The sequence below is a fragment of the Orcinus orca genome, chromosome 12 (genome assembly GCF_937001465.1).
Source record: "Orcinus orca chromosome 12, mOrcOrc1.1, whole genome shotgun sequence".
Taxonomy (NCBI): Eukaryota; Metazoa; Chordata; class Mammalia; order Artiodactyla; family Delphinidae; genus Orcinus; species Orcinus orca.
The window spans coordinates 41,640,783-41,660,722 of NC_064570.1; the positions used below are offsets into that span (position 1 = coordinate 41,640,783).

Genomic DNA, 19,940 nt, shown 5'->3' on the forward strand with positions numbered 1-19,940 from the left:
GGTGCTTGCATATTCCTTAGTTTTACAAATATTTTGAAAATTCTCTTTTATCAGTATGGAAGAATGAGGAAAAGGAGTTTAATATTTGTCTACACTTAGGCCAAAGTGAGAAATAGAACCTCTGTTGCCAAATGCAGAGGTGTCTGTGATGATGCTAGTGATGATATTACCTGTTACAGGAGCAGTGCTTTCTGGTTTATGCTTATTATCTCTAAGCCTCAACAGTAATCTTACAAGGTAAGAAAGAACATATTTTTATACTTGAAGCTGCTGAGATTTAAAAGGTGTGCCCAAGGTCTCAACAGCTGAGATTCTAATTCATGTCTGTCTGACTTCAGAGTTTGTGCCTTGGGTGTTAATCCTGGATGTCTCAAAGTGAAAAGTCCCAAGAAAAAGAAAAAAAGATGTTAGTCTGATTTCTTCCTTGTATAAGCCTTAGGAGAGGGAATTGTTTTAAGGGTCTTTTCCTGGAAGGAAAGATATTTAAACTGGAGCACACTGGGAAACTAGTCTTCTGCGGAAAGCATCTTATGCTCAGTTACCTAGAAGCACAATTTGGAAATTTTGTCTCCAAAGTGAAATCTTTTAGTACATTACACTCTACAGTGTGGTGGCATTATTTGCTCCTTGAGATGAATAAAATGCCTTTTTTTTCTGATACATTTATTTCAAGAGCTTTATAATGGGTACACTAAGGTCTTTGAACATTCCTTATCCAGTTCAGCACTTAGCACAGTGCCTTGTGCATAAAAGAGGCTCAGTAACTGTTTTGAATGAGTAAACACAGATTCTTACTTAAACAAAACTAGGTGTTAAATAGTTACTTTTTCATATTTTGTCATTTATTCACCAATTCAGGTCATTTAGTAATTGTTAACTGAGTTTCTGCCATGGGCTAGGCACTCTTCTAGGGGATGACTAGTGAAAAAAGACAAAAAAACCTTTTTCCACAAGAAAATTCACCCATAATGCTGAATTTGGAACGGGCTCTTTTTTGTTGTTTTGTGTTGTTGTTGTTGTTGTTTTTAATTTTGGGCCACACTGTGCATCATGTGGGATCTTAGCTCCCCGACCAGAGATTGAACCTGCACTGGTCCACTGGTCTGCCAGGGAAGTCCCTGGAATGGGCTCTTTTTTTCCCCCAGCTTTATTGAAGTATAGTTGACAAATAAAATTGTAAGATATTTAAAGTGTATATCATGGTGATTTGAAATAAGAAATGGGCTTTTAAATATTAGTATAAGAAGAAAGGAATTAGTGTTAGTTGCATAAATATTTTGTACTAGGTAAAAGTAATTTAGGCTTTTTGATTGTAAGCAACAGAACCAATTCAATTTAGCCTAAGCAAAAATAGTAGAATATACTGTATTACAAGAATGCAGAGATATCTGTGGAATCCATAGGTAGGAATGAAGCCTGGCTTCAGGAAGGAAAAGGCTTTGTTGCTGCTCGCATTTCCCTCTGTTTCAGTTCTTTTCTCTCTCTGCAGACTGACTTCCTTTCCTCCTTAACTCATATGGCAGACCATGGCTGTCCCACAGCCCTGAAGTTCTATAGTTCATTTCCCGCCACCTGCAGAGACTAACTCATAGACTTTGGGTCTCACTTCCTCAGGTTTGGTCAAGTGTTCATTCAGCCTGACCCGGTGAGCTATAACCCAAGAATATAGAATCCCAGTACAAATATGACTACTTATGTATGATTCATGGGATTTGTGAATAGGCAGGCATCCAAAGGTATTGTCTACATATATACCACATAATTTTCACAGTACTTTACAAGGTTGGAAAATCTTTCTGATGAATTTGGAGCCTAGAAAGGTTGGATAACTTACCCATGATTATACAACACATAAGCTGTGCACCCAAAACCTAATTTTGTCTGACTCCAAAATCTTGTTACCATTAACTCTATACCTTCTTTCTTTCAAACTGTTATAACATTAGTTTCAGGTGTACAGTATAGTGATTTGATATTTTTATATGTTGCAAAATGATCACCACAGTAAGTCTAATAATTAACATCCATCACTACATAGTTAGTAAATTTTTTTTTCTTGTGATGAGAACGTTTAAGATCTACTCTCAGCAACTCAAATGTACAATACAGTATTGTTAACCATAGCCACCATGCTGTACATTACATCCCTAGGACTTATTTTAAAACTGGAAGTTTATACCTTTTGACCCCCTTTGCTCATTCCCTCCCCACTCCCACTCCCTCCCCTCTGGCAACCACACATCTGTTCTCTGTTATCTCTGAGTTGTTTTTTTTTTTTAATATTTCACATATAAGTGAAATCATACAGTATGTCTTTCTCTGTCTAATTTATTTCATTTAGCATTATGTGCTCAAGCTCCATCCATGTTGTTGCAAGTGGCAAGATTTCATTCTTTTTATGGCTGAATAATATTCCATTTTGTGTGTGTGTGTGTGTGTGTGTGTGTGTGTATTATATAAAATCACATTTTCCTCATCCATTTGTCCATTGAGGGACACTGAGGTTGCTTCCATGTCTTGGCTATTATAGATAATGCTGCAGTGAACAGTGGGGTACACATATCTTTTCAAGTTAGTGTTTTCATTTCCATTGGATAAATTCCCAGAACTGGAGTTGCTGGATCACATGGTAGCTCTGTTTTTAGTTTCCTGAGGAACCTCCATGCTGTTCTCCATAGTGGCTACACCAATTTACATTTCCACCAACAGTGCACAAGGGTTCCATTTTTCTCTACATCCTAGCTAACACTTATCTCTTTTTGATAATAACCACCCTGACAGGTGTGAGGTGATCTCATTGTGGTTTTGATGTACATTTCCCTGATGATTAGTGAAGTTGAGCAACTTTTCATGTGCCTGTTGGCCATTTGAATCTTCTTTGGAAAAATGTCTATTTAAACTTGTACCCATTTTAAATTGGATTTTTTTTCAGCTCTTGAGTTGTATAAATTCTTTATATATTTTGGATATTAACCCCTTATCAGATACATTATTGGCAAATATTTTCTACAGTTCTGTAGGTTGCCTTTTCATTTTGTTGGTGGTTTCCTTTGCTGTGCAGAAGCTTTTTAGTTTGATATAGCACCCTCCCCTTTTTATATTTTTGATGCCACAGTTTATCTTGTCTATCCATTAACAAATTATTGTAGTTATAGTTCTACTACTTTTGCCTTTTAACCTTCATAGTAGCTTTATAAGTGATTAACCTACCACCTTTACAACATTAGATTATTCTGAATTTTACAATATATTTACGTTTACTAGTGAGATTTATACTTATCCTGTTACTTATTAGTACCCTTTTGTTTCAGCTTAAAGAGTCCCTTTAACATTTCTTGTGAGGCCAGTCTAGTGGTGATGAACTCCTTCAGCTGTTGCTTGTCTGGAAAACTCTTTATTTCTCCTTCAATTCTGAAGGACAACTTTCCAAGTGGAATGTTACTGGTTGGCAGTTCTTTCCCTCCCCTCCACCCCAGCACTTTGAATATATAGTGCCACATTCTTCTGGCCTGCAAAGTTTCTGCTGAAAAATCTGCTGGTAGCATCATGGGCTTTCCCTTGCATGTAATAAGTTGTTTTTCTCTTGCTGCTTGTAAGATTCTCTCTCTTTAACTGTTGACAGTTTCATTATAATGTGCCTTGCAGTGGGTCTCTTTGGATTCATCTTCTTTGGAACTCTTAGTTTCCTGGATCTGGATGTCTGTTTCCTTCCCCAGGTTATGAAAGTTTTCAGCCATTACTTCACTTAAGTTCTCTGTCCCTTTCTCTCTTCTTGCTCCTCCTTCTGGAACCCCTATAATGTGAATGTTGGTCTGCCTAATGTTGTCCCATAAGTCCCTCAGACTATCTTCAATCTTTTTTTCTTTTTACTGCTCTCATTGGCTGAGTTTCACTGCCCTGTCTTCAGATGTACTGATCCTTTGTTCTGCCTCATCTAGTCTGCTGTTAAACACCCCCTATTGTATTTTTCAGTTCAGTTATTGTATTCTTCAGCTCTGTGACTTGCATTTGGTACTATCTTATACTTTTTCTCTCTGTGTTGAAATTGTCACTTTGTTCTTGCTTTGTTCTTCTTACCTTGGTGAGCATCTTTATGACCATTACTTTAAAGTGTTTATCAGGTAAACCACTTTTCTCTTTTATTAAGGTCTTTTTTGTGGTTTTATCTTATTCTTAAATTTGGAACATATTCATTTTCCTTGACTCTCTGTGTTGGCTTCTATGTACTAGATAAAACAGCTGTCTCGCCCAGTCTTGAATGAATGGATGGCCTCGTGTAGGAGATGAACTTTTCTTAACTAGTTTTTAAAAAGGTGTTGAGAGAAAAATATTAAATTTTATTAAAAGAATATAGTCTTCTTATTAATGATTTCCAAATGCCATTCTCTTGTTAAGTATGCATGCTCTTTATTAATTGCTATTTCTTATGATAGTAGCACTATTATCTTACCTTTTATGTGTAGTTACATATGCTATTGCAAAAATAGTGTGTTTGTATTAATAAAATCATAACAGTTACTATGAAGCCTTTCGACTGTTCTCAGCAATAAACTTAAAGTGACTGACTTATACCTTGTTTCTAGATAATTGAAATATGTACAATAAAATGACAATCAAAAGAATTCAGAGGAACTTGCTTTTTAAGATTTTTTTGTTTGTTTTTGTTGTTTGGTTGTTTTGTTGTTTTTTGTTGTTTTGTTGTTTGTTTTGTTGTTTTTGTTGTTTGTTGATTTAACTAGACACAATGAATTTAAGGTCTGTTGCATAAATCCTATTGTAATGTATAGGCAGGTTAGTAGACTAGTATGTAAAAATTGGACATATTACCTTATTAGAAACTTTTCCAGTTTATAATCTAGGGATAAGTTTAGTTTCATTTGTGATATTTATGTTAAGGTTTATTTTGAAGACATGTAAATTACTTTCAAAAATATTGTATCATATTCCAGTGAGCAAGATTAAGAGGTACAAACTTGCAGTTACAAAATAAATGAGTCACAGGAGTGAAATGTACAGTGGGGGGAATATAGTCAGTAATATTGTAATAACTTTGTATGGTGGCAGATGATAACTAGACTTATCATGGTGATCATTTTGTCTTGTATAGAAATATCAGATCACTATGTCGTGCACCTCAAATTAACATAGTGTTGTAGGTCAGTTATACTGCTAAAATACACACACACACACACACACAGTGTCATATTTCAAAAAAGGGGTTTGTTTCTTTCCTAGGATTCTCTATTTATACTTCTCTTGGTGATCTTACCCAGTCTTATGGCTTTAAATATAATGTGTGTGCTCACTACTCCCTAATTTTTATCTCCAGGTCAGAGTGCTCCCCTTATCTTACAATTTGTATATCCAATTGCCTTCTCAATGTCACCACTTGATGTATTAGACATAACATGTTCAAAACTGAATTTCTTATTCCCCTAAGCCAAAAAATAATAAACCTGCTACACCTTCCATATTTCCCGTAGCTATTAATGACAGATCTGCCCTTCCATTTGCTCTGTCTGGAAACCTTAAGACTTATTCTTGACTTCTCTTCTGCCTTACATTTTGTGAGCAAATCCTGTTTTCTTCAAAATATATCTAGCATCTGGCACCTTCTCCCGACCTCCACTGTTGTGCCACTGTTGTGCCACCCTAGTTCAAGCATCCTCATTCTTTATCTGGATTATTTCTTTCTGCTGCCACCCTTGCTTGCCCACAGTGTTTTCTCAGCAACCTGAGTGAGCTGTTAAACAAATATCAGATCACATCATATCTTCTTAGTACCCTTCAGTGGTTCCTCATTTTTTCCTGAGTTAAAAATCAAAGTTTGTAACATTGGCTTAGAAGAACTTACGCAATCAATTCCCCACCTCGCCTTCCTTCTCTGACTTGATCTCTTACCCTTTTCTGTCATCCTGGCTCTCTTGCTTTTTCTCAAACAGAAAAGAAACCATCCGCCTCAGAGCCTTTGCACTGACTGAAACATACTCTCTAGATACCTATGGGACACAGTCTCTCACCTCCTTCAAGACTTTACTCAGCTGTCACCTTTTTCCATGATCCCTTATTCTACCCCATTTGAGATTTTAACCCCCCTGCCTCACCACGCCCTATTTATTCTCCAAATCACGAGGCAAGTCCCAGTGTGTGATGCTACGTAACTTATGTATTTATTATGTTTATTTTCTTTGCTCTTTTCCCTCCTAGTACAAGTTCCACAAGGACCAAGTGTTTTGACTGTTGTGTTCATTGGTGTACCATCCAGTGAACAGATAGTGCTTGGCTGTAATTTCTGCTAAATGAATGATTGTAGGAAGGAATGTGTTTGTGGAACTCTTGTATGGCGTGTGGGGCGGGGTGAGGTTGGTCGCTTGCTGGTTTCTATGGTAAAACTGCTAACTTCAGTGGCTTTCAAAACACTTCCTCCTAAACTGGGTTTGTGGAGTACATAGAATGCGCTGACTCAGGCACATTTGGCTTTCCTTCATTGGAGCTGTTTGTATATGCGCCAAAAAATGGTTAGCGTTTCTGGATATTTACATCAAAATAAATGAATTTAAAACCACTTTTCAGCTGCAAGAATGATTGTGAACAACACCTGTGGATTAGTAACTGAGACTTTAAAAAAATCGTTATTAAACAGGAAATTTAAAGAGAAATTGTAGACATTTAAAAATGATTTCGTTTTTAACTTCAGTAATCCCATTCTAAGCTTAGTAGAGATTCCCCTCACCTTGCTTTTTTCTTAAACTTTAGACATGTGCTTTTTCATACAATTTGGGATAGAGAAGTAATTAATCTTTTAGGTGAAATGTTATTGTCAGACAGCTATAGCACTCACACCTAGTATTATCCTATAAGTTGTACAGCATTTGGTCTTACTAGAATGTGTCTGTGAACTCTTTCTTCTATTAAAGGGCTACTTGATTAGTGCCTTTGAACCTAACCAACATAACACGTTAAAGCTTAATGTATTTCCCCAGTTCAATTTTCCTTCTTACGACAGACAGCAGTACTACCAGACATTTCTGGTTTATTCTGATGGAGATTACCTTTTTCTTCACTGATTTAAATTTAGTCTTACACAGTAACATATTAGTCAGATTTATTAGCTACTTATTAGTCACATTGAATATGATAAAAATAAAAACCACTATAATCTTCTAAAGAATTATATTACAGCATTGTGAAAATACCTCTCTTGGGTTCTGTTTTCACTGTTAAAATATGAGATTTAGAGTAGTTTATTTGTGGTGCCTTTCTTCTACAATTGTAATAAAATAAACAGTCACAAATCTTAAGAAAATTTAGGATGAATTCTGGATTCTAGCCGAATAATCTTGTCATGCCAGTAAGTATGAGTTTTTAGCTAGATAAATAAATCCCAACATATCATTCAATCAAATGGGTTTTGATTCAGTTACAAAGGAATTTCAATATCCAAAAATATATATTATCAGATAGCCCATGTGACTTTGTACTGTGGAATTGATCTTTGTGGAATGTAAAACAAGTTTTCCCTGGAAGAAAATGTACTTGTTATAGAGCTTGATTCATTTGTATCCAACTTTTGAGTAATTAAATATAGTATTTTTACAGAGTTTAGCAGACAAATGAAATTAAAAAGCAACAAGGTTGAATACTGTTACTGAGAAAACTGTTTTATATTTAGAGTCTTATCTCAACCCGTGGTGACAGCTATCCTCTCTTATTCCATCCAGAGATAATGTGAGGGAAAAAAAAAACCTTCACAGTAGATTGTGTGCTATTTAGGTCATCAGCATTCTGAAGTATTTTCAGAGTTGAGACTAAATATAGACCTGAAGCAAAAAATAATGAAATTTCTTCTTTAGTCATGTTTATTGATCTTGTGGTTTAAAAGGGGAAAAGTTGATAGAAAAATAAATCACTGATAAGTACAAGGTTTATGGCAAGTTCTTTGGTGTGTAGCTGAAAATCAGATTTATAAGCTGAAATGACCCAAGCACTCTTAAAATATCCTATATTCTGCTTTGGTATACTCAAGATTATCTCACAATAGTATCATGTCTGAATAATTTTATAATGGAATTAAGAGAGATTAGTTTATCTAAGTCCCATAATAGACCTTTGCCCTGAATTGAACATCATATTCACAGCTTGGAATACTATACACTGAGAGAGGTTGTTTAGCTGTTTCAAATGATGGAAAACAGGGATAGTCATACGATCTTATTATCTTGTACCTTATTAATCATAAGAAAAAGGGTTTTTTTAAAGTATAGATTTGCTAATACACTCCCAATATATAAACAAAAGTCAATAAAATAAGAACTGTTTGTAATATAGTTGTTAAACAGCAACATTAGGTTTAACATGTTTTACCCAGATTAAAAACTGTCTTGGTAAAGATGATATTTTCTCCTTCCTCCCTCCTCCCCTGCTTTGGAATTATCCACTCTAGAAGTAATATGGGTTGATTGAAAAGTGAAAGCATCATCTTCCAAGGGGTGAGGGAGGTCAGAACATCTAAAGTATTCAGAGCCAGTATTCCTGGTTACCTACCTGATTGCATTTTGCTTTAAGCATTAACATGCTTTGCAATTCTCTTTATTCTAGTCTATGCAAGGGAAGCTTTCTAAAGAAAAATTGACTACTCAAAAGATGATGGAAGAGCTGGAAAAGAAAGAAAGAAACCTTCAGAGATTAAGAACATTGCTTGATGTGAGTAAAAGAAATTCAGATAGCTTTCAAGGATGATTCAGTACCTACTTAAGTTAAAGCAAATGCCTATTTTGTACATATTCATAAATCACTTTTTAATTGAAGACTTGATTTGATGTGCCAGTTAATTAAATCCATTAGGTTTCTTACTAAAATTATAATCTAAAATACAAACTTTTATTTTTCTAATGTCTTAGAAACAATTGCACAAACTTAACTATAGCAAAGTCAAATGGTATACAGAGATTAGATCCTAAAGTCATCAAATGATGCATAAGTTGAATATAAACAAAATTACCCTTGAAAATCCTTAAGGGAAGGTGCAATGTAGACACTTCATCACTGGAACAGGTCACACTTTCTTCATTTAATTATGAGATGAAATACTTGGCTTGCATTTAAGGACATGTTATATAAAAAATGCTTATTTTAGTTTTTGAGTTGTCATCATGACATTTTCCTCTAAATACTTAGGAATGCATCTCCAAAACTTAGGGACAGTTTCCTATATAACCATTTCACCATTGTCACACCCAATAAGAATAATAATTTTCCTTGGCGTTTGATAATACCTAGTCTTATGAAAATTACCCCCTTCTTCACCAAATGTTTTTTTTTTAACATCTTTATTGGAGTATAATTGCTTTACAATGGTGTGTTAGTTTCCGCTGTATAACAAAGTAAATCAGCTATACATATACATATGTCCCCATATCCCCTCCCTCTTGCTCCCCAAGTGTTTTTTATAGTGGCTGTTGAAACCAGCATTCAAACAAGGACCGTGTGTTGTGTTTCATTTTGTCTTATAAACCTAAAGTTTCTTTCTTCTCCCTGAAGAAACTGGGCATTTTGTCTTACAGACTTGTAAACTTGTCACACCTAGTTTTGTCTGATCATTTCCTCATGGTGTGGTTTATCTTGTTCTCTCCCCCCTGTATTTCTTGTAAGCTAGGAGTTAAAGCTAAAGATATTAGATTCAGTGCAAACGTTTTTTGGCACGAATACTTTGTAGGTATTGTTCACATCATCAAATTATACGTGTTTGTTTATCCCACTGTAAGTGTCACAAGTACCCATCTCACTGGGTTAAGGTGGTGACAGACTGATTCTTTCCATTGTAACATTGTAGCCTCTGTAGTCAGCAGTTAATGGGGTTGTTGATACTTAGGCAAGTGTGTGGATGTGCAGTTTGCCAGCAACCTTTCCCTTGATGGTTTTAGCTTACACCAGTGATCATTGTCTGAATCATTAGATGATTAAAACAACAGTAATTTTTTCTAATATCATTCCCTTTACATTTATTAGCTGGCATTTGTCTGTAAAAATTTGTATTTTCCTCATCAACCCAGGCTATTTGGCTTTTCTGAAATACAGTTCCAACTGGAAAGCTAGTTAAACTTACCTTTAATTAGCAGTTTTCAGGATGAGGAGTAAATGGTGATAATTTGGGGAAGAGGTGAGCGTAGCTTTTTCTGAGCGTAATAAATCATGAGTTTGTACTGATACTTCCAATTCAAATTTAACAATTCAGAGTTGTTTGGCGTTTTTTTTTTTTCCTTTGATTTTATATTTTTATTTCTTTTTCTCTTACACTGAAAAGTTTGGTTCCTGTCAACATTAATATAGTAACATATATACTTTTTTCCCAGTGTACAAAAAATAGTTTCAGAGTAACTAAATCACTGTGGCTACTAACAATAAAACTGTAGGATGAGGTTTAAGTTTTCTTTGCAGTTCTTTTTGTTCTTGGGATACATATCATAGCAAAATATATACACAACCAAGGTACTTTTTATGTGAGATCATGAGAGACCCCCTAGAAACTGAGGCTGTTTGAATTCACGTTTCCTCTCTCAGGTTTACTCTAGGCCATCAGATGGCACCGTTTCCACTATTTAAATTCTTTTTCGCTCCCTTTTTATTTTTCCTGCTATATGTATGCAGTTAAATTTGGTTAATGGGCATGTAATATTCCACTGTTTTCTTTATAGAATTGGATGAGGGATTGTTAACCTTTATGGCTTTTGAGTACCTTTCCTCTGTTCTAACAACCAGATTTTTGTTTTCTTTGTCCATTGCAGAACCAAAGACAAACAGAAGAGACCTGCTCTTTATTGGATCAGGGCCAGGAAGCAGACCAATCCAGGCAGCAGACCATTCTTTCCAAAAGGCCACTATTTGATTTGAGTGTGATTGATCAGCTGTTCAAGGAAATGTCCTATTGTTTGTTGGACTTGAAGGCATTGTGTAGTATTCTTAATCAGCGTGCTCAGGGCAAAGAGCCTAATCTTTCATTATTACTGGGAATCCGATGTAAGTGGCTAATGACTTGTTCTTACTGTATTGCTTAACAATTAGAAATGTGTTTTCATGAATCGGGAACTTCTGACTGCCTTTTCCCTATTTGTTTTTATCTCCTTTCGTACTTAGATTTATATATTTCTGAATCAATCTGTGGGTCTGAATACCTGTTCCTACTTCATTGCTAGAACTTGCCTCATTATGTTTATAGATATGAGCAGGGTCGTAGTTGATATGGACTGCCACTCAGAAGAATGCCTATAAATGTGCCTGCTAGGAGATGTTTCCTATGCTGATTCTGTTAATATGTGACTGGAATGGTAGTTGGGTGTGATTTCCTGATTACTCTTCTAAAAGTAATGATTCTCTTTGCTTTCATGTGGCAGTTGTATTAAATTAATGACCCAGCCATCAGTCCACTGGTAAAGTATTTGAGAGAAGGTACTCGTAAGCTTTCTTACGTATGTTCTATGGCAACTGTCTAAAGTAAGTGCCAATGCTGTCACATGAGCCAGTTTTCATGGCCCATAGATCTGTTGCCCTTGTGATGCACACCTGCTGGCTTTGTCCCTTCCAATGTGACACCCACTCATTCTGCCTCAGTTCTGCCTTCCTGAACACATAATGGTGAGAACCACCACAAGAATATCCTAGTGTCTCTTCCCGTCTGTGCTAATTTTGCTGGAACACTCAACTTACATGGCTCTAAATTATTATAATATTGACATGTTGGTCTCTTTTTAATATGGAGGAAATGGACTTCAGTAAGGAGATATGAGTGGAGTAAGACCATAGTGTTTATGTACCAACATGTTTGTATTGAGTAATTGCCTAATAATATGGTTAATATGTGACTGAGTGGAGACTAGTTTTGTTTCCAGTTTCATCAAAAAGATTCTGCCGTCTTGCCTCATAGTAGTTATTTTGGCAAACCAAATAATACTCTTTATCGAAGTATCTCACTTGTTAAATGAACCATGTAACTGTACTCAGAGATGTCAGCAGAATTTTCCCCTCCACTTCATAAATGTGAGAACACATATATGAGTGTGGGTATGTAAAAAACACTTTTTTAAAAATATTGAAGTATAAGTTGATTTACAGTGTTGTGTTTTAGTTTATGGTGTACAGAAAAGCAATACAGTTATACATATAAAATATTTATTCTTTTTCATTTTAGCTTATTATAAGACATTGAATATAGTTCCCAGGAAGACCTTATTGTTTATTTTATATATAGTAGTTTGTATCTGCTAATCCCAGACTCCTAGTTTATCCGCCTCCCCTTTTCCTCTCTGGTAATGAAAGGTCTGTCTTCTATGTCTGTGAGTCTGTTTCTGTTTCATAGATACATTCATTTGTGTCGTATTTTAGATTCCACATATAAGTGATATCATATGGTATTTGTCTTTCTCGTTCTGACTTACTTTGCATAGTATGATAATCTCTAGGTCCATCCATGTTGACGCAAGTGGCATTATTTCATTCTTTTTATGGCAGCTCTATTTTTGGCTTTATGAGGAACCTCCATACTGTTCTCCATAGTGGCTGTACCAACTTACATTCCCACCAACAGTGCAAGAGGGTTCCCTTTTCTCCACACCCTCTCCAGCATTTATTGTTTGTAGATTTTTTGATGATGGCCATTCTGACTGGTGTGAGGTTATACCTCATTGTGGTTTTGACTTGCATTTCTCTGGTAGTTAGCGACGTTGAGCATCTTTTCATGTGCCTGTTGGCCATCTGTGTGTCTTCTTTGGAGAATTGTCTATTTAGGTTTTCTGCCCATTTTTTGATTGGGTTGTTTCTTTTTGAAAGACACTTCAATGTTTAAGTATATTCACTCACTCAGGAAACATTTATCAGATGCCTTCTATGGTCCAAGCACTAAGGTGCTGATAATGCAGGTAAGTTGAATACAGCCCTTGCTCACACATTAACCAAAATATTACAGCATTGTGGTAAGTACTGTAATTGAAATGTGATCAGAGGGCAGTGGGAGCACAGGGGGAAAACCAACTAAATCTACCTGGGAAGGGCTGTGAAGGCTCCATGGAGTAGCTGGTGTTTGGCTTGAATCTTAAAGGAGGAGAGGTTTGCCAGGTGAACATGGGGTGTTTAGTTAGCAGTGATCTCTTGGAGCAAGAAATAAAAGCTCACACACAAAAGACTGGTTTTCTCCACCATTTTAGAGCTGGTCACCCCTTCAGTTACTTTGTAACCTTCTACATCTGCACTGTCCTGTGTAGCATTTATTACTTTTTCAGTACCAGGATAAGAGCGTGCTCCTAATGTGAACAGAAGGGAGACTCAGCACCTCCCCCACACAGTGTACAGCCCTTCCAGTCTTCAAAGTCTAACCCCAGAGCCCTTACCTTATAGGCTGGCATTTGCAAATTTGACCAGCCAACTAATTTCTCAAAAACAATGGAGGTGTTTTGAACCTTTATCTCATCACACCATCAGTTATCTGTTGATACTGTTCACCCCACCCTTCTTAAATCTGGGCTACCATGGTTTCCATGACATCATTCTCTAGGCTCCACTTCTACTTTTATGACTGCTCAGCCTCAATCTGTGAAATTCTCCACCACTTAAATACTGGCGGTCGCCCAGGAAACTTTTCTTGTTGGTCTTTTTGTTTCTATTTACTTTCTCTGAGTAATCTTGTACATATCCACTTGTTTGCTGTTTTCTCTACACCTTTGACCCATACAGACATTCATCTCTCACTGCCTAGAATGTCCCTTTTGTCCTGATTGTACTCACCTGTATATTAGGACCAGCAGTTTCACAGGTATCACAGACTCAATATGTTTGAAACAGAACCTACTTTTCTTTCCTCCCTACCCTAAACCCGTTCCTCCTCTCAATAAGTAGAACCACTATCCACCTATCACCCCAACCCAGATTTTATCCTCCACCCTACTCGTTCCCCCATCTGTGTCCCGTGTCCAGTCCCTGGCCCCTTTCCAAGCTGATTGATAATCGAACTTCTTCATGTCTATGAGTCCCTTCCTACTTGTGACGTTTATTCCTGCTGCCACATCTCCACTGCACTGTTGCCTTAATTCAAGCTTTCGTAGCCCTTCGTCTGGACTGGTTTCTCTGCCAAGCCTTGTGCCCTCCCCACCCCAGTCCATCTTTACATTGCTGCCAGAGCCATCTGTCTAACCTGTGATTCTGATTTCCTAATACCCTCCCTGAGAATAGAGATAAAGGTGGCTCCCACCTGCCTCTCCAGCCTTGTTTCTTGGACCTCCCCTCTCTTAATTTGTGTTCTGCTATTTTAGAGCTGGTTTTCTTGATATTTCTCAATTTCTGTCAGACTGTTTTGTTTTCTGCTTCTGTATACCTTTGTTCATTCTGCTTCCTTGTCCCATTCAGTGAACCTGTCCCCTCTCCAGTGAGGCCTTTTTTTTTCTCTTCTTTGTGCTAATGTAGCCTTTGTGTAGTGGCAGGTCACCTGTGGTACCTGACTGAATTTACTTGTTTGTGAAACTGTATGTAAATCATTAAGAATAAGCCACTGTATGCATTATTTTGCTGACCTCAGCACTCAGCATAGTGCCCAGATCATGATTCATGAACAGTAAAACAGTTCAATTAATGTTTGTTATAAATAACAAGTTATCTGACTCTTATGCCTCCAATTAATTAAAAGCTAGCTAACTCAGGGCCTTACCCTCAGTGATTCAGCCATTGGGCAACTAGCTATCAGCCTGATTCAGTTGTTTAGAATCATAGGGTCCCAACACACACACACACACACACACACACACACACACACACACACTCGATTGTTAATACTTTGCAATCTGTAAAAATATAAGATAATGCCCCTCACCACACAGTGATTTTCAGATTTTTGTTTCTGAGTTTGAAGAGAGCTGTTAGAGCATGTTCCTTTTTACTTTTGGAATATTGTCATCCATTAAACCTGTTGAATTTGTGTGTTATCACTGTATGAATTTAATGCATTTTAGTTAGCAAAATTTTAAAAGGACCAAGTAGATAAGATGCATTTACTATTGAGTGATGCATAATTTAAACCTGAGCCTGACTTGTATTCAGTATCCAGCATTATATTTACAATGATAATAAGCTGAAAATCCTAAAATGACTTTGTTCCCAAAAAATGTGAGATTTTCTCCATGTTTTATTTCCACAGCAATGAACTGTTCAGCTGAAGAGACTGAGAATGACCACAGCCCAGAAACACTCACTAAAAAACTGTCAGATGTATGCCAGTTACGGAGGGACATAGATGAATTACGGACCACGATATCAGACCGCTATGCTCAGGACATGGGAGACAACTGTGTAACCCAGTGACCAGTGTAGGTCCCACAGCAATAACGACCCATTGTTACATGCTGCTGTGCTAGGTTCTTCACATTTCTTTTAGGAGCCATGATAGAAACTTGCAAGTGACATACGACTTGCACATAAGTATTTTTTTCTGTGGATTTGTTCTGTTGGGGAGGAATTGGGATGTGAGGAAGTATCGAAGGGGCTTATCTAATCAGGAAAAAAATTAAATTACCATTTGAAAAATATGATAAAATGTATAAGAAAAAAATTTCTGTATTCTCAAACTACTGATTGTAGGACCAAGCTGTGAAGAGTGCCCTTCAGATAAAGGGATAGGATTTCTTTTAATCCTGTAGTTTTGTGTGTGTGTGTGTGTGTGTGTGTGTCTGTATGTGTGTGTGTTCACAAAATTATAAAGATTTCTAGGATCAAAGCAAAGCTTCTAAGAAAGGCACACACTGTATTCTTGTGCTGCTTCTTTGTTCATGGAGAAGCTTGTGTTGTACTTGGGGTTTTCAAGGGCTGGCTGAACGAGAGTTGCCACAGCAGGCAAGTGTTCAAATAGTAGTACAGCAGGCGAAACCATCTGTGTTTGAACAATCCCTGTGCTGAGATGGTGAGGTTGTAGGGTTGGGTTGATTTTAGTACTGTAGATAGGTCAGCTGTTTTTCCAGAGTGCTTGTGAATTGCTGAAGAGATGTGAAATTTTGATGTGATGGTTTTCCCGTTAGCATTGTAATGTATGTATTACAAGGCAATTTAACGTAATCTGAACTAATTTTAACATGTCCCTTACTATTTACAACTTTTTGTTTATATATTTTATCTATCTATATATCTATATATATATATATCAATGTAAACAAAGCCATATATAATTAATGCAAACCTAAGGCCTCAGATCATTATTGTAAAAGAAAGATTAACAAAGTGACTCTGGAACAATAGCTTATTTATCCAAATCTCAAATGTTTACATTTTAACAGTTTTGTATCTGTTTTAAAGTTGAAACTACTTTAAGAAAAAAATCAACCTGTATTCTTTATATCTGAATTATCACTAGCATAAAACAAAATCTAAACCCAGGTGATATTGCAATTCCTTTTGTTAGGTAAAGTACATTAAAAACAGGGTTCTTCATAGAATACAAATTTGGCCAGGTTAGTTCTTCTTCTGGGGTACAGGATATCACTATGAAATGCAACTGACTTTTTTGTAGACATATAATCATTTAAGCTTCCAAATGAGTATTTCCCTGTCTTAACTGGTATTTTGGAAGGACTGTATATTCCATTGCCTTCAGAGCGTTTAAATGTACGTTCTTTTTAATGTACTTAGTTACGGCAGTCATTGTCCTTTACAAGTTGTTTTGATTTATCTCTTGATGCAACCCCAGGTCTCATTTAGGTCAAGACTAAATAACAGGTAGAAGGAATGAGGGATGTTAATCAAGCAGGAGAATATTGTTTGAGGCAAGAGCAGATCACATGTCTGTTTTCTTGCCGGGCTTATATACTGGTATAAAGGCTGCTCCTAGAAAAATATGCTCCTAAAGTTTTCAGCAGTGAAAACATATTTGGGATAAGGCCTTCAAGGAAACTACCCAGGAAGACATTCAGTTCAGAAATTGGCTTATATACAGCTCTCAATAGTTATTTTATAGTTATATTTCAACAATCAGTTATAATACATTGTAAGGACATCAGACTTTTCCTTCCATTCAGTGCCTGAGTCCTCCCTGCCCTTTTAAGCCTTAGGATCTGGGCACTAAGAAATCAGTGCATTGTAGTGATTCTGCATCCCAAGGTCCCTAACCTAATAAGGAAGGACTTAGTCACTAGCAAGAATTTGGCTTTCTCATGTGTTCTTTTGTTTTTGAATGTTGGTGGTTTGAAGACAATCAGGGAGTAGTAAATTTGTACCAAAAATCTGATGCAAAGAATTCTGCCTTATAAAAATTAAGATCTGTAAAAATGGCCCTTTACAGTAAAGTAGGTAATAGCATCTGAAATAGATAAGCCACAAGTGTAGCACACAACACTTTTACATCCTCTTTGAATAGAATCCCCTCCCCCACACCCCAGCCTCCATAATTTTGAAAGTAAAGGTACCCTAAAATAATAGTGATAATGGGCAAATAATCACTGATTTGGGTCTCTAGATTTTTAAATGTATATGTTTGGGGGGTTTATGGTTAGTATTGTTGTTTAAACAAACTTCTGATCGTTTGTTTTGATCACTGTAGATACTTTGTTTTCCGGCTTAGTTGGGATTAAGTAATTTATATTTTTAAAAAATAAGTTAGCTTTCTAAAACTTACAGAATTTGACTTAGTTCACATATCTTGAGGTTAAAACAAATTTAACCTAGTAGAAAATTAACTAACTACTGCTGATGTATTTCAGTTTCCAAAATGTATACTCCACATAAAAAGGGGATTTAAGATGTGATAGTGTAAGTATAACCCTGAAGTACAGAATGTAATCTCTTGGAGTCTGGGTTTTGAAAAGGGGCCTAGATAATAAGTAGACAGACTTGGAGGGAATTTGGGGGGAAATAAAACTAGTAGTATTCTAATTTGTCAATATTTAATTTTGATTTTTATTTTTCAGAAAATTCCCCTTTCCCAAGACAACCTTTTGTGTTAGAATAGTAAGAATATCAGTATCTCATTAAAAACAAAGATTTTACTGTTAGGCTAGGTAAGATGGGCAAATGGAAACACTATAGTATCTTGTCCTAGTTTGAACTAGGATATTCTTGGAAGTTATTACAGTGATTGTATGTCTGAGGTGAAAATTAACCTAAGTTTTAAAGTAAATCTATTTGAAATTTTGCTTAAGTATTGACTAGGTAAGCCATGCCTGAATTAAATAAATAAATAAATAAGTGTGGCCCCTTTTTGTATTTGAAATAGGATTCGGTATTTAATGTTAACAGTATTTTATTTTAGTGGAATTTGTTTTTTGGTCATGGCAATTTATTGAACTGAATTAGACTTCTTCCAGTAGCCTGTTAGAGACAAGCTCAAGAGCCGGAAAGTGTTGCTAAAATGGATATTGTACATTTCTGACTCACTAATGAGCTTCTAAATTAATTCTGTCATAGTTCAAGACTTATTAATAGGATTCTCTTAGAGGGCATTTTTAAAGGAACTACTTTATTGGGAAAATGTTCTTTCAGTATCACTAATAGTTCATTGAATAATACAGTAGCTGAGAACTTGGACTATATTTTTACATCACACAGTTCAGCTCAGGCACATCTTCAGTTTGGATTATTGGCATTCTCTTATGCAGCTTTCTATCACTGTAGATATGTAATTACAGAAATAAGCAATTCTCATAACCATGCTCACTCAGACTGTGTCATTTGAAACTGCCAGTAGCTAGAGCTCTCAGAGCCAAAGTTAATTCATTTTGTTTCCATTTTTGACGGGTTTTTTTCCAGTGTTCACAAAACATAAAATTTCTAGCTTCACCCCAAAATGTCATGGTGAAAATTGCTGCATGAATAATGTTCTACATTTAATCATGAAGAGGGAAAGGTTTTGGATATTTGGATTTTTTTCTTATTTAAAAGAAGTATTGAGTATATAAAGAATGTAGTTTCAAATCAATAAGTCATTAACAACACTGTTACAGCTGCATACAGAGAGAACCTTTTGTGCCTTTTTGCCTGCAGTAAGCATTCATTTCTATTTTACGTGAGCTGTAAGAATGTTGATGATTATTGCACCTTGTTCTTCTGTAAATAGACTTGATTAGGATTTTTTTTTCCTTTTTTTTAAAGCAAGGAGCAGTTTTTCGTTACTAGGTAGATACCTTAGTAAACATGAGGGGAGGTATCAGATATGTGTCTTTGGAGCCCAGCCTTTTCCCTGTTTAGTGAGCAGGAAACTCCTTTGGAGTATAGTCATTTGTGTGTATATGTGTACATATATGTATAAATAGTTATTTAAATATGTAAACATAAAATTCAGCATCACATTGGTGTGATGACAAGAAGTAGTAAGGTGCTAGGTGGTTATATTAAAAGCACAGTAGAGTGTATAATCAGTCACTATGACTGGTGGTTTTTGTAAACTAGGTTCAGTTTTTGAACCACCCAGAATACCTCATGTGTAAATACAACGGTCATGACTTAATTGAAATACAGTTATTGTAAGAAGAATGTGAAGCCACTGGTTGGCTTATGCCTTCTGATCTATCATCCTTGCCTCTTTTTTTGTAAAGGGGTTGTTTTTTTGTTTTTGCTTTTTAATAGGGTTTACAGCTAGAATTTTGAATGCCAAAGTTGTATTTATTAAATAAAAGAAGTTTTCAATGTTAATGGCTAAGTATTTTTCCACTGGACTATTGTTTGTTGATGTTGGAATTTGTATTAACAGAGAAATAAATTTTTTTATAAAAGACTTATGTCTACCAAGTGCCTAATGTTATTATAAAAATGTATTTGAAATTTCAGACTCTCTGAATTCTCAATAAGAATATGCTGACTTGACTTTTTAAAGTTTTCTTTAAATACTCAAGAGAAAATCTTACTAGATCGGGGACACTTCTGCCTTCTACGTCTATCTTACAGTTTCTTTGCAGTCATCAGAAAGCTTTTTCTCAGGGCCT

The 19,940-nt window shown here is 35.9% G+C and overlaps 1 protein-coding gene across 2 annotated transcripts in view; it reads left to right on the plus strand.

Annotated features, from left to right (window-relative positions):
* CEP85L (centrosomal protein 85 like) overlaps positions 1–19,732 on the plus strand; it is a 155,859-nt gene extending 136,127 nt beyond the window's left edge. For both annotated transcript variants that reach the window (XM_049695512.1, XM_004264674.3), the window contains exons 11-13: positions 8,599–8,703; positions 10,785–11,016; positions 15,176–19,732. In XM_049695512.1, coding sequence (XP_049551469.1) covers positions 8,599–8,703; positions 10,785–11,016; positions 15,176–15,339 — 501 coding nt within the window. In that variant the 3' untranslated portion in view covers positions 15,340–19,732. The remainder of the gene's footprint in view (positions 1–8,598; positions 8,704–10,784; positions 11,017–15,175) is intronic.
* The last annotated feature ends 208 nt before the right edge of the window (positions 19,733–19,940 follow it).